The sequence below is a fragment of the Molossus molossus genome, unplaced genomic scaffold (assembly GCF_014108415.1).
Source record: "Molossus molossus isolate mMolMol1 unplaced genomic scaffold, mMolMol1.p scaffold_m16_p_14, whole genome shotgun sequence".
Taxonomy (NCBI): Eukaryota; Metazoa; Chordata; class Mammalia; order Chiroptera; family Molossidae; genus Molossus; species Molossus molossus.
This window is the reverse complement of record NW_023425349.1, coordinates 70,292,934-70,306,514: the sequence shown is the minus strand read 5'-3', so window position 1 is coordinate 70,306,514 and position 13,581 is coordinate 70,292,934. Positions and strand designations below refer to the sequence as shown.

General features: G+C 38.2%; 1 protein-coding gene and 1 non-coding gene across 5 annotated transcripts in view; one reads left to right on the top strand and one right to left on the bottom strand.

Moving 5' to 3' along the window:
• Positions 1-13,581, bottom strand: part of DENND4C (DENN domain containing 4C) — a 131,402-nt gene that overhangs the window by 38,394 nt on the left and 79,427 nt on the right. For 3 of the 4 annotated variants that reach the window (XM_036260970.1, XM_036260968.1, XM_036260972.1), the window contains 3 exons: positions 5,121-5,249; positions 4,823-4,967; positions 4,415-4,561 (listed from right to left, as the gene is read on the bottom strand). In XM_036260970.1, the coding sequence (XP_036116863.1) occupies positions 4,415-4,561; positions 4,823-4,967; positions 5,121-5,249 (421 nt within the window). The remainder of the gene's footprint in view (positions 1-4,414; positions 4,562-4,822; positions 4,968-5,120; positions 5,250-13,581) is intronic. The other variant, XM_036260971.1, reaches the window with a different exon arrangement.
• LOC118630309 lies at positions 6,140-6,248 on the top strand. Its single transcript, XR_004959558.1, has one exon. It is a non-coding gene; the product is annotated as a U6 spliceosomal RNA (small nuclear RNA).

The window sequence follows — 13,581 nt, the reverse complement described above, 5'->3', positions numbered from 1 at the left end:
ACTAATCCAAGTAACTTTGAAACACATTATTTTGAGTATATACTCTAAGCCTGGGGAGTAACAGTCAAATCCTGAACTCCTTAGGAAGCTTGCTTTTCATAGGGGAATGGGTGTAGCAATTCTGAAATTATTTAATGTGTACTGTAGGACTGAGCAAATAAGTAACTGTGATGATGTTTTCGGGAGCCAAGATTCTTAGTGTGGAAGAGAGATGAAAATCCTGTGAGGCTGATTAAAATTAGAAGTATTTCATTCATAGATAGATAGATATAGATATAGATATATAAAAATTTATATATGTGTGTGTGTGTGTGTGTGTGTGTATTTTTTTTCTAGCTCTGCTGAAAAAGTCTAGAAGCAGTAACATCTTGGTAGCAGTAAACACACCTAGAGCCCAGATCTTGGTTTCTAAAACCTACTGCCAATTAGAAGGAACCAAGGATCCTTGAGGAAATGGCTGATTCCAGAGCTCAGGCAGGGAAGGTATAAGAATAAGTCAGGAACATTTCATTGTACAAGGAAGGAAGTGCTTAAAAACATAATGGAGGTATGCCTAAGGAATATAGGATAGAACACCATCTTATAAATGTGGAGGAAGGACAGAGCTGGCAAAAGCACCACTTATAACTGTAATAGTAAAGATTGGTTCAAGCAAGAATCATCAATGGATGCTACATTTAAAAGAGAAAGTACGATAAGAAAGAGGATATTATTGCACAGTCTCCTCACAGATAGCTTACTATCCGCAGGGGGATAACAGTAACTAAGAGAAACCAAACACTGAGACCAGTGATCAAAATTAACATCACCATTGAGGGGCAGGCAACCATTGTGTACCTCTGCCATGTGAAAATCTGAGAAGGTTACAATATCACTTTTGTAGCAGAGCCATGGATGAATAACCGAATCTAATCACATGGAAATATCACGCAGGCTCAAACTAAGCATTCCACAAAATAACTGGACTGAATTCTTCAAAAGGTTCAAGGTCATGAAAGACAAACAAAGGGTGAGGAGCTGTGCAAGGTTAAAGGAGACTAAAGAGAGGGAGTTAAGGTACCACAAAGGACATTATTCTAATAATTGACAAAACTGGAATACATACTATACATTAAAGCAGTTTACAATGTTTTCCTGAATTTGGTAACTATACTGTGATTATGTAAGAGAAAATACCACTGAAGCATTAACAAGTAACAGGGCAAGAAGATGTATGCAACCTTCTCTCACATGACTTAGAAAAAAAAATAATAATAATGTGCAAATGTGTATAGAAAGAAAACAATAATGCAAATGTGGCAAACTAAAAGTGAATAAATCCAAATAAGTTATTCAGGAGTTCTCTATTATTCTTGCAACATTTCTGTAAATTTGTAATTATTTCAAAATGAAGTTTTTTAAAAGTCTATTTTGGCTTTAAACTTATATAATTTAAAACAAAAACTAAGACCAGTTACTGGACAATCCTTTTATAAAGGACATCAATGAAAAACACATAAAATAAAAATTATAGTGTCTTATAATTCCTACTACCACTTCTTACACTGCCACTCAAATGTTGGGTTTTCCATATATATAACAAAAGAATTAAACTTCTTTAAATGCTGCTATTAAAATGAGTAACTTCAGTCACGTTTTTATCACCCCCACCCCACCCCACCCCACCCCACTCCCATCAAAAGGCTGGTAAAGCACTGTGATGCCATGAAAGGACACCAGACTGGAAACTGAGTAAACTGATTAAACCCAGATATGCTCCCAACAAGCTAAGTGACTCAGTATCAGGTACCAAGTGGAAAGATTCTACAAGATAATCCTTAATGAAAAGAGTAACTTAAGCCTCTGGGCTACAAGTCTCTATAAGTATCAAATGACATCACCAGAAACTCTACAGAGGTATATAATCACTATAAATTCAATACTGGGGTTTCAGCCATTTGAAATGCAGCTGAAAAGAAATATATGGAAAATGGATCTGAAGTTTCTTCCCCAACTACCAGATTCTTTATGCCAATTACCCAGGATTACTAGGAGATTTTTTCTATTAAAGGACACAAGTTAAAAATCTAGAGGGATAAGGAGATTATTATTATTATTCCTGGTGAATGATTCACACCACAAAATTATTTTCTTAGTATTTCATAAGTGAAGTCCATTTCATTTATAAGTATTAGGAAAAATACAGGAGGAAATAACAGAAAGTTAATTTACAAACAGGATTGTAACATAGCCTTATGTTGACTTTTTTTTTTTATTACTGATTTTTTAGAGAGAGAGAGAGAAACATCCATGTGTGAGAGAGAAATATCGATCAGCTGTCTCCTTCACTCCCCCTACTGGGGATTGAGTCTGCAATTCAGGCAAGTGCCCTGACCAGAAATTGAACCCGGACTTCTCAGTCCATGGAATGATGCTCAATCCACTGAGCCACACCAGCTGGGCTTGTATTGACTTTCAATGATTTATACATGCTTCTGTAATTATAGGAGTAGTTTTTTTTTCTGTTTTTGTTTTATCCTCACCCGAGGAAATTTTTTATCTTCAGATACAGCAGGGGGGGGGCATCCATGTGAGAGAGACACTTCGACTGGTTGCCACCCACACGACCCCAACCAGGCCAGGGACGAACTGTAACCAAAGGTACATGCCCTTAGCAGGAACTGAACCTGGAACTCTCCAGTCCACAGGCCGACACTCTAACCGTTGAGCCTAACCGGCCAGGGCTAGGAGTAGTTTTTAAGCATAAGAATTCAGATCAATTTTAGCAAGCAAAACCCACCTCAACAGCTGGAACACTGAAAACTTTAATGCCTAAAAAACTACTGGACACAATAATGCTATAAACCAACCTCAAAACAAGAATTATAGTAAGGCATAGTATATTTTCAAATAAGATAATGAATATGCTTACAAATTGATCATCAAATGTTAGGTGTATATGTTCAGTAGTATATATATGATCACACTTATCTGAAGGAGAAAAAGCCAGGAAAAGTAAAATTGCTTTCCACTGGTAATAAGACTAAAAATACAACAAAAGATCTCTCCCCACCCTTGCATGTCAGCAAAATTTAACCTAATAAATGGGAAATTACCTGAAGTGGTTAACATTCAAGGGTAGAATTAACGCACACGTGCACCCATAGCTTCACGTCACACAAGTCTGTCTGCACCCCCACACCATGGCAGCGAAGGACAGATGCAGCACCAAGGAACAGCACAGAGCAACAAGCAGAGCAACGAAGAGCAGAGAAAAGGAAACTTCAGTCATTGAGACAAGATCATCAAATGAAGCACAGGAATTAGACTCAGAATTCTTTTTAAAGAAAAGCCTGAGATATTAACAACAACATAAAAGAAAAACAAACAAGAAGAAGAATGTGCAACACACATATATCGCTCAATGTGCTCCTTTAATTATGCTTAATTCTACCTTCAGAGGACAGAGGTTATGACCATAGCTTTGTATGTAAAAGTAGCTTTAGTAATTTCTCAGATTTTAAAAAGTGTCATTTAAGGTAATAACTATGCAAAGAGAATACTTTTTATTATGATGTGTAACTTATTTTCTTCCCTCTTTAATATTCATAATCTCAAATCTGTAATAAGTATTTCCCACTTAATGAAAAAAAAAAGTTTTGCAAGTTTTGTCACTAATACAGTGATACCTCGGTTCTCGAACGCCTCGGATTTCGACCAAATCAGTATTCGACCAGGAGATTCGAGAAACTTTTGTCTCGGAATCCGAACAAATATTTGGAACTCGAACTTCCGAGATGAGCCGAGTTGAGCCGAATGGCGTTCATTCGGCCCAGCGCGCCTTGCTTGCGTTATCAGTGTGAGTGCAGAGAGAGAGTCACTCTTTGTGGAGAGAGTCACGCTTTACACTGAATTTAACCCTTAGACATACTGTACACTTTTATTTCTTGTTGAGACTTATGTTTTTCTACATATTATATACAAATTAGGCCAGTAAATAGGCATTTTCTGGGGCTTGGAACGAATTAATCCAGTTTCCATGATTTCCTATTGGGTTTCATTGCTTCGGTTCTCGAACAATTTGGTTCTCGACCGTCCTCCTGGAACGAATTATGTTCGAGAACCGAGGTATCACTGTATTCATTTCCTCAGCCCACATTTCCTAACAATTATTCCATATACTTTCCCAAATGAATTATGAAAAAATACAAAAATATTCCATGCTAGAGCCTTTTGCACAGCACTCCAAAGTTAACTATAGAAAATAAAGAGAAGTGAGCAGCAATCAAAGGTGTAATTTCTTCCCTTATGTATATACAGTATTTTTAAAGTACTCATATTGCATGAACTTGAGAGGGGTGTAAATGCTTTTTAAAAAAAAAAAAAGGCTTGACATGAGAGTAAGTGAAGGGTTAGTAAAATCCAGATTTAGTACCTGTGCTAGAGTGATTATCAATGGAATCAAGACTGATTAAATCTCTGACGAAGACTGTGTGCTCCCCATTGTTAGCATCATTAGAACTATCCACGCTACCGTGGCTCACCGTGTCCCCATCACTTCCACCTGTGGCATTCTGAGGAGCTAAAGATAAGGACAACAGCAGTTCAATAATTCATGCACTTATAATCTCTGAAACTAAACATCAATGACCCATAGTTCATTTAAAGTTGCAGAACATTTCCTAAATGTGTGGGGGGTGGGAATTTTGGAGTAATACCTGTCTTTAGTTGTATATAAAAAAATCAACCAGAATTTAAGTTTTCTACTTCATATAATTAAAATTCATATACCTATAAAGTTTATGGTTCAGCAAGAAAGTATCTTTCCAATCACATGTATTACCTGATATTGAGGAGAAATGTGACTTTTGCACGGTCTTTTTAAGCGGCTGCCTAAATTGTGCCAAGCCATGTACCACATTCCGTACCTTCGTCCATAAGAAGATACCACTGCGGGTACTGCTGGGCCACGGGCTCTCCAAAACAACCTAAAGATAAAATAAAAGTAAAAGTAATGATTAGATATATTTGACTTCTAAAAATATACATACACATATAATACATAAAACCTCTAAAAAAATATATAAAAAATTATCAGTCTTAATACACAGCATATATTGCCCAATGTCAATCCTACTTACCTTATTATAATAACCATAAGTAATAGCATTTGGCTTTATATTAGCAGTTTTCATTTCAAATAACACTCTCACTGCTAAAACAGGATGACCCCAAAGTCCACAAAGTTGCATGACTACTCGATAGCATACCTAACAAAAAATAACATCAAAGCATCAGTAGTTAGCACATCAGTGTGACTTGTAGAGATTTTTTTAACAATTTACCCAATTCTTCTCAAAGTTACTTATCACTATTTTCTCCTTTGTTGTGGTTTGAGAGTCTTGGTAAATTATTTGTAAAACCTCATTAATGGAAGTACAAGCATTAACTATTGCACATAAGACCTATGTGCATGTGTGCCATTTGTTTCAATAACTACTTTTACACAAAGAGAATCATTACTCTTCATAATTTGAGAAGAAATCCATTTTTAAAATCAAGGTTGATTTAAATAGCTCTCTCTTAAATCATGTTTTATTTTTTATGCTAAAGGAATTAAAGCCAGCATTCTCCAGAAGGCCTATACAATAAAAAGATTTCTGTAAAGTCATGTCCTTAAAAAGTATGTGAAAAAAGTTAAAAACACTGTAATATTATTAGCAAAAGCTTTTCTGAGGATATATGTTTACTAAGAAGGGGCTAGATTTGATCATAAGAGGACAAATCAGTTATGTACTCCTAAAAGTTGGAACCTCACATATTAGAAGATGATGGTGAAAACATGAAAAAGGAGCCCAGCCAGTGGACTACGCATCGTCACATAGACTGAGAGGTCCCAGTTCAATTCCTGGTCAGGGCATATGCTCAGGTTTCCAGCTCAATCCCCAGTGGGCAGTGTGCAGGAGGCAGCCAATTGATGTTTCTCTCTCATATTGATGTTTCTATCTCTCTCCCTTCCTCTCTAAAGAATCAATTACAAAACATTAAAAAAGAAGAGAAAAACATGAAGAATGAAACAGGAATCTCAATGATCCCTGGCTAAGAGGTGAGTCAATGTATAGAAATAGTGACAAGGCAGCCACAGACTTATTTATAAGGAGTGCTCGCTTCAGCAGCACATACACTGTAATTTAAATGATACAGAGAAGATTAGCATGGGCCCTGGGCAAGGATGACAGAAAATTTATGAAGAGAGTAAGGAAATTACATATAGAAGACATTCTTCTTGAGACTTTTAAAATGTGCTCTGTTTGTGACAGAGTTGCTTAACAACTGTGAGTAACAAAGCCAAGTTGCTCTGTTTTTATTGTTGAAAGTAACACAGATGTCCCCTTTTTTCCCCATTAACCCCCTCATTGCTGCTCCCACCCACCACCAGCCTTCCCCAGCCTAGTGTCCCTGTCGATTGGTTGTGCATATATGCATATAATATCTTTGCTTTATCTCTTCCCACCCTTCCTACCCCTCCCACCCCCATCCCTCTGAGGTTTGTCAGTCTGTTCCCTACTTTCATGACTCTGGATCTATTTTGGTGGACAGCTTATTTTGTTCATTATGTTCCACAAATAAGTGAGATCATGTGATATTTGTTTTTCTCTGATTGGCTTATTTCACTCAGCATAATACTTTCCAGGTACCTCCATGTCTTCTCAAAGGGTAAGAGATCTTTCTTACAGCTGCATAGTGTTCCATTGTGTAAATGTACCACAACTTTTTTATCCACTCATCTACTGATGGATACTTGGGCTGTTTCCAGATCTTAGCTATTAGAGATAGTGCTGCTATGAACATAGGGGTACATATATTCTTTCTGACTGGTGTTTCAGGCTTCTTATGATATATTCCTAGAAGTGAGATCACTGGGTCAAATGGCAGTTTCACTTTTAATTTTTTGAGGAAACACCACATCTACTAAAGGAGAAAGGAAAAAGATTTGAGGAAGGAAATTATATTCATGAGAACAGAAATAAAATGTGAAAAGAGATCTGAAGAGGCAAGAGGATCATAAAGATGAGTACTATGAAGCTAGAAATGCAGAGCATGATTGAGGAGCAGAAGGTCAGAAACTGTTAGAGAAACCCTATAAATGACCAGGTTAAAGATGTTTTATGAAACTACATGAATTAGGAACAACTGAAGAATACAGGTAAGATATATGAAGGAATGAAGAAGATTGTGACACAAGAGGGTACTTCAAATATATGAAGGGTTGTCACATAAAAGAGGGAGTCAATAGTTTGTGCAATTCCAAAAAGCCATAGGGAGGTGGAACTGAGCTCATCACAAAACACACATTATAATAATTAGGGCCAATTCAAACAGGCAAGAGCCCTTATGTTACAAACTTTCTAGAGCCTCTCAGTTTTAGGTTATCATTATACTAAATATTTTAATGTACGATTCAACTCTAAGAAAATCACTTTCTATATCAAATTGGCATTAATCTGAATTTTCTAAAATGATCCTAGATGATGACTTTATTCTGAAGTCTGCAGAGTATTCCCCCAACCTTCCAGGTTTGCTTGTATAAGAGACAGTCACCAAACTAAATTAATAGCAATACCACCAGGGATATAATTTTCCAATTGCAGTATTTTGTTGCTTATAATATGATCTCTCTTGGATGTCTGTGGTAGATAAAAGATGGCAACTAACTCTGCTACTCCTCACATTGAAAGGTATGTTCCTCTCCTTGCATTGAGGGGGAAGGGCTTAATTCTGTTGGATGAACAACAGAATTTGGCTGAAGTGACACTGCACCAGTTTCCAGGCTTAAGACATAAAAAACTGTCACTCTACTTCCTCTCTCTTGAAACAAATGCCCTTGGAAGGATAAGTTTCATGGAAAAAACCTAACTAGCACATGAAGAGGTCCTGAGTCTACATGGAGGGGAGGGTTCCACCTGAGCCCAGCCTTCCAGTCAACCTTTCCAAGGTACCTGACCTGCCTTTGAATTATGCTGTCTGGTACTCTCCAGACCAGATCAGCAAGCAACAGGTTATAACCAACTGATTCTAGTTAATGCAATGTGGAGCAGAAAATCACCCAGAATCCTTCCTAGATTCTCAGCAAATAAAATTGTAAGATGTAATAAAATAGCTATTTTAAGCTACTAAGGTCTGGGGTGGTTTGTTACTCACCAATATGTTAGACTGATGAGACCATATAGAAATAAGCATAACAAAAATATTTCATTTTCATTAAAAATTCAGTAAACAATATTAAAAAACAAAATGCATTATGCATTTTAATTTTATTTTTTAATCCTCACCCACGGATATTTTTCCATTGATTTTCAGAGAGAGTGGGAAGGAGGGAGAGGGGAAGAGAAAGAGAGAGAAACATCAATGTGAGACATGTTGATTGTTAGCCCTCCCCCGCATGACCCCAACCATGGATCAAACTGCAACCAACATACATGCCCTTCACCAGAATTGAAACCACAACTCTTCGGTCAGGCTGACACTCTAACCACTGAGCAAAATTGGCCAGGGCTATGCATTTTAATTTTAAGTCAGCCTAGGTGACATATACTATTTCTGGGTCTTCTAAAGTTTTATTTTAAAATCTAGGTTGTTACAACTTTTACAAATATAAAATATAGAATACAAAGCTGTCAGATTAGAACATTAAGCATACAAATGGAACAGTAGGTGGTTCTAATGGAATATGGACCTGAACATGAAAACCATTTACTTGCTGGGTGGCCTATGTATATGTTAATTCATCTAAGATTCAAATGTCTTTCTTTTTAAAATGTAGCTTGACTTCCGGTCAAGATGGTGGTGTAGGTAAATGCGGTATCGCGTCCTCCCACAACCACATCAAAGTTACAACTAAACTACAGAACAACCATTATTCAAAACCGCCTGAAATCCAGCTGAATGAAGTCCTACAACTACGGAATTAAAGCAGCAGCCACATCCAGACTGGTAGGAGGGCAGACGCGGAAGGGGCTGGTCCCACACCCACGTGTGGAGGATAAAAATCAGGAGGACACCTTGGCTGGGAAGGTCCTCTCTGAGGACTGAGGGGTCCCCATCCCACACCAGGCACCCTGCTCAGGATTCCAGTGCCAGGAAGAGAAGTCCCCATAACTTCTGGCTGGAAAAACCCGCGGGAACTGAGGCTCAGGGAGGCTGAGGCGGCTAGAGCCCCAGGCAGCCCCTCTTAAAGGGCCCGCGCATGAACTCATCGGACTCACTCCCTCTAAGCTTGGAGGGGAGGCAGCTCGAGGGGCGCCAGAGACGTACAGGGAAGAACTGAGCTGTTTGGCATTAAAGCGAGGGCTGGAGAGGGGGCTTTCTCCGGGACAGACTTGCTGTCAGAGGCCTTGTTTCTTCAGTGAGCCCTTTCCTGGGACAGCACACAGCAGCTATATTTGGGACTCCAGCAACCTGGCTCATACTGGTTGCCCCGCCCTGGCGACTCCCTGAGGCCCTGCCCCACCCAACTTTCAGGCCACCCAAGTTGTTGCCAGTTGCTTAACCACAGGATTGGCCTGTCTTGGATCCTGCTTCAGGTTTTCCTAAATTCTTTCAAACAAGCAGCATCTGGTCTCAGATAGCCCCATACCTCTCGTTCAGTAATCCACAGAAACAAACACAGGGAAGCAGCCAAAATGAGGAGACAAAGAAACAGGTCCCAAATGAAAGAACAGAACAAAATTCCAGGAAAAGAACTAAGCGAAGTGGAGATAAGCAACCTAACAGATGCTGAGTTCAAAATACTGCTTATAAGGATGCTCAATGAACTTAGTGGGAACCTCAGGGAACTTAGTGAGGGCCTCAAGAGCATAAAAAGGAACAGTCAGAAATGAAGGATGCACAGTCAGAAATGAAGGAGGCATTAACTGACATAAAGAATAATTTACACAGATTCGATAGTAGAGTACGTAAAGCCAAAAAGCAAACCATCAATTTGGAATATAAGGAAGCAAAAAACACCCAATCGGAACAGCAAAAAGAAAAAAATGAGGATAGTGTGAGGAGCCTCTGGCACAACTTCAAGCGTGCCAACATTCACATCTTGGAGGTGCCAGAAAAAGAGAGAGAACAAAAAATCAAAAACCTATCTGAAACAATAATGGCAAAAAACCTCCCTAACTTGGTGAAGGAGACAGACATACAAGTCCAGGAAGCACAGAGAGTCCCAAACAAGATGAACCCCAAGAGGCCCACACCAAGACACATCCTCATCAAAATGCAAAAGGTTCAAGACAAAGAGAGAATCTTAAAAGCAGCAAGAGAAAAGCAGTTAGTTACCTTCAAGGGAGTTCCCATAAGACTGTCAGCTGATTTCTCAAAGGAAACTTTGCAGGCCAGAAGAGAGTGGCAAGAAATATTCAGAGTGATGAAAAGCAAGAACCTACAACCAAGATTACTCTAGCCTGCAAAGCTGTCATTTAGAATCGATGGCCATATAAAGAGTTTCCCAGACAAGAAAACGCTAATGGAGTTCATCACCACCAAACCGCTATTATATGAAATGTTGAAGGGTCTTTTTGAAGAAAAAGATAAAATATATGAACAAACAAAATGGCAATGAATACATATCTAGCGACAATGGAATCTACAAACAAAATAAACAGGCAGAACAGAAACATTCTCATAGATACAGAGAACATTGTGTTGGTTGCCAGATGGGAGGGGGGTTGGGGGAATGGGTGAAAAAGGTGAAGGAATTAAAAAGAACAAATTGGTTGCTAGACTGACAAACCTCAAAGGGAAGAGGGCTTGGGGGTGGGAAGAAATAAACCAAAGAACTTATATGCATAACCAATGGACACAGACAACAGTGTGGGAAAAGGCAGGAGGGGGGTGCGAATGGGGAGGAGGGGGTCAATGGGGGAAAAAATGAGGAACATCTGTAATACATTCAACAATAAAGATAAAAAATAATAAACAATAAATAAATAAATAAATAAAATGTAGCTAATGTATAAACTGCCTCACAGAGTTGCTGGGAATACCAAAGGAATACATGAAAATAGCATAAAAACTTTAATGTGCTATTCTACGTGTAATCAAGAAACAGATAACATGCAGCAAATATCCCTAACAAATATGCATTCTTAAGTATTAAACATTCTTTCCAGTAATAGACATGCAAATTACTTCAGCACACTACAAATTTCTCAATATAACTTGTTAGAAATAGAAACAGAAGAAATTAATCTTGAAATTTTAAACCCCCATCATGTTGTTTACTGGGGAAATTAAAAAAAAAAATTCTTAGCTTACTAGTTCTAATTGCTGCATGTTAGAAAACAAGAGAATGTAATTATTTGTACCAGAGACTACCGCAGAATTTTAATACCTCTGGAGATAAACACTTTTCAAGCAATTTGTGATATGTCTCTTGAACTAATAACTAATCAAAGAAATAATCAAGTATTGTGCTTTCAATTTAGAATACAGTAACATAATCGACATTTGCTCTCTCCTACAGCATACTTTATTTTTTTTATCCCCACCCAAGGACTTTTGGGGGGGGGGGCATTTGTCTCCAGAGAGAGCGGGAAAGAGAGAGAAAGGAAGAGAAACATTGACGTGAGAGAGACACACATTGACTGGTTGCCACCCACACGACCCCAACCAGGGCCAGGGACAAACTGCAACTGAGGTACATGCCCTTAGTGGAAACCAAACCTGGGACTCTCTAGTCCACAGGCCGATGCTCTAACCACTGAGAAAACTGGCCAGGGCAAGTTAAAACATCTTGAAATGCATCTCCGAAATAAAAATTATGAGAACAACTTTTTAAAACACTAGAATATATGAGATACAAAGCACTGATTGGGATCAATTACTTAAAATAATTTTTTTATATTGATTTTAGAGGGAGACGAAGGGAGGGAAGTGGGGGGGGAGAAATGTGAATTTATTGTTCCACCAATTCATGCATTCACTAGTTGATTCATGTATGCGCCCTAACCAGGACTGAACCTGCAACCTTGGTGTCGTGGGATGATGCTCTAACCAACTGAGCTACCTGGTCAGGGCAATGATCAAGTATTTTTAATTTCCAACTAGTTTTATAAACATTAGACGAGAGAAAATGTAATCAAATATGAGAATGGATATTAGTACTTGTTTTACATCTTTTTTATTTTAAAAGCTTTTATAATGTATAGCTAATACTTAGAGAAAAATGAGTTTTAGTGTGCCCACAGCATTATCAAATTTTTTTTTTTTTTTTTTTTTATCCTCACCCAAGGATGTTTTTCCATTTTTTGTACAGATAGAGTGGGAGGGAGAGAGAGAGAGAGAAACATCGACGTGAAGGGACACATCGAGTGGCTGCCACCCGCACGACCAACCAGGGCCAGGGACAAACTGCAACCGAGGTACATGCCCTTAGCGGGAACCGAACCCGGGTCTCTCCGGACCGCAGGCCGACGCTCTAACCGCTGAGCCAAACTGGCCAGGGCGCATTATCAAATTTTAATATCATAAATGCTGTATTAGTTTCAGATTTTATTTTTAAAAATTACAGTCATTGCTGAAGCCTATGATGTGCTCTCTTCAATCCCATTTCTCTTCTGTCCTTGTGCTCTCTCCTTCCCCCAGACATCCATTCCTCTGAATGTTTATTTCAACTTCATTTTAAATTCTAATCTGGTTCTATATATCATTTATAATTATTTTAACACTAAAAACAACTTTAAAGGGGAAAATAACAAATAGAAAGACTAAATAAGTGACTCAGTTTCTTCAACCATCTCACTATCTCTCAAGATGATGGTTTAGAGGCTTAAAAGAGATATTGTATGTAAAACATTTAACACCTCATTCACTCAGCGCTTACTATTAGCCAGGTACTATTCTAGGCACATTATGTACAGTAACTAGTTTAACCTTCAAACTAAACTTATGAGGAGGTACTATTATTATCTACACCAGTGGGGCAATTTTGCCCTCCAGGGGACAACTGGCAATGTCTGGAGACATTTTTGATTGCCATGGCAGGTAGGGGGTGCTACTGGCATCTTGTGGGTAGAGGCCAGGGACGCTGTTAAACATCCAACAATGTGCAGGAAAGGCCCAGACAGACCACTACAATAAATAATTATGCGGGCCAAATGTCAGTAGTACCCTGGCAGGGTAGCTCAGTTGGTTAGAGCATCTTACTGATATAGATTCGGTACCCGGTCAGAGCGCATACAAGAATCAACCAATGAATGCATAAATAAGTGGAACAACAAATCAATGTCTGTCTATCTGTCTGTCTCTCTCTCTCTCTCAAATCAATCAATAAATAAAAATTTTTAACATCAGTAGTACGTACCAAGGTTGAGAAACTCAAATCTGTATTTCAGATATATAACTCACCCTAGGACATAGGTCCTAAGTAGAAAGCTACTTACTAAAAGCCTATTCCCTATTTGCCTTCTAACAAAGTTGTATCAAGAATAAAATGAAATCAATATTATTTTCTATTTATCAAGGGCAAACAATCTGGTCTAAGTAAGAACTCTTAGCTTTATTCCAAAGCAGTAATTTTTTTAAAAATAAATATATTTAAAAATAAGTATTAGC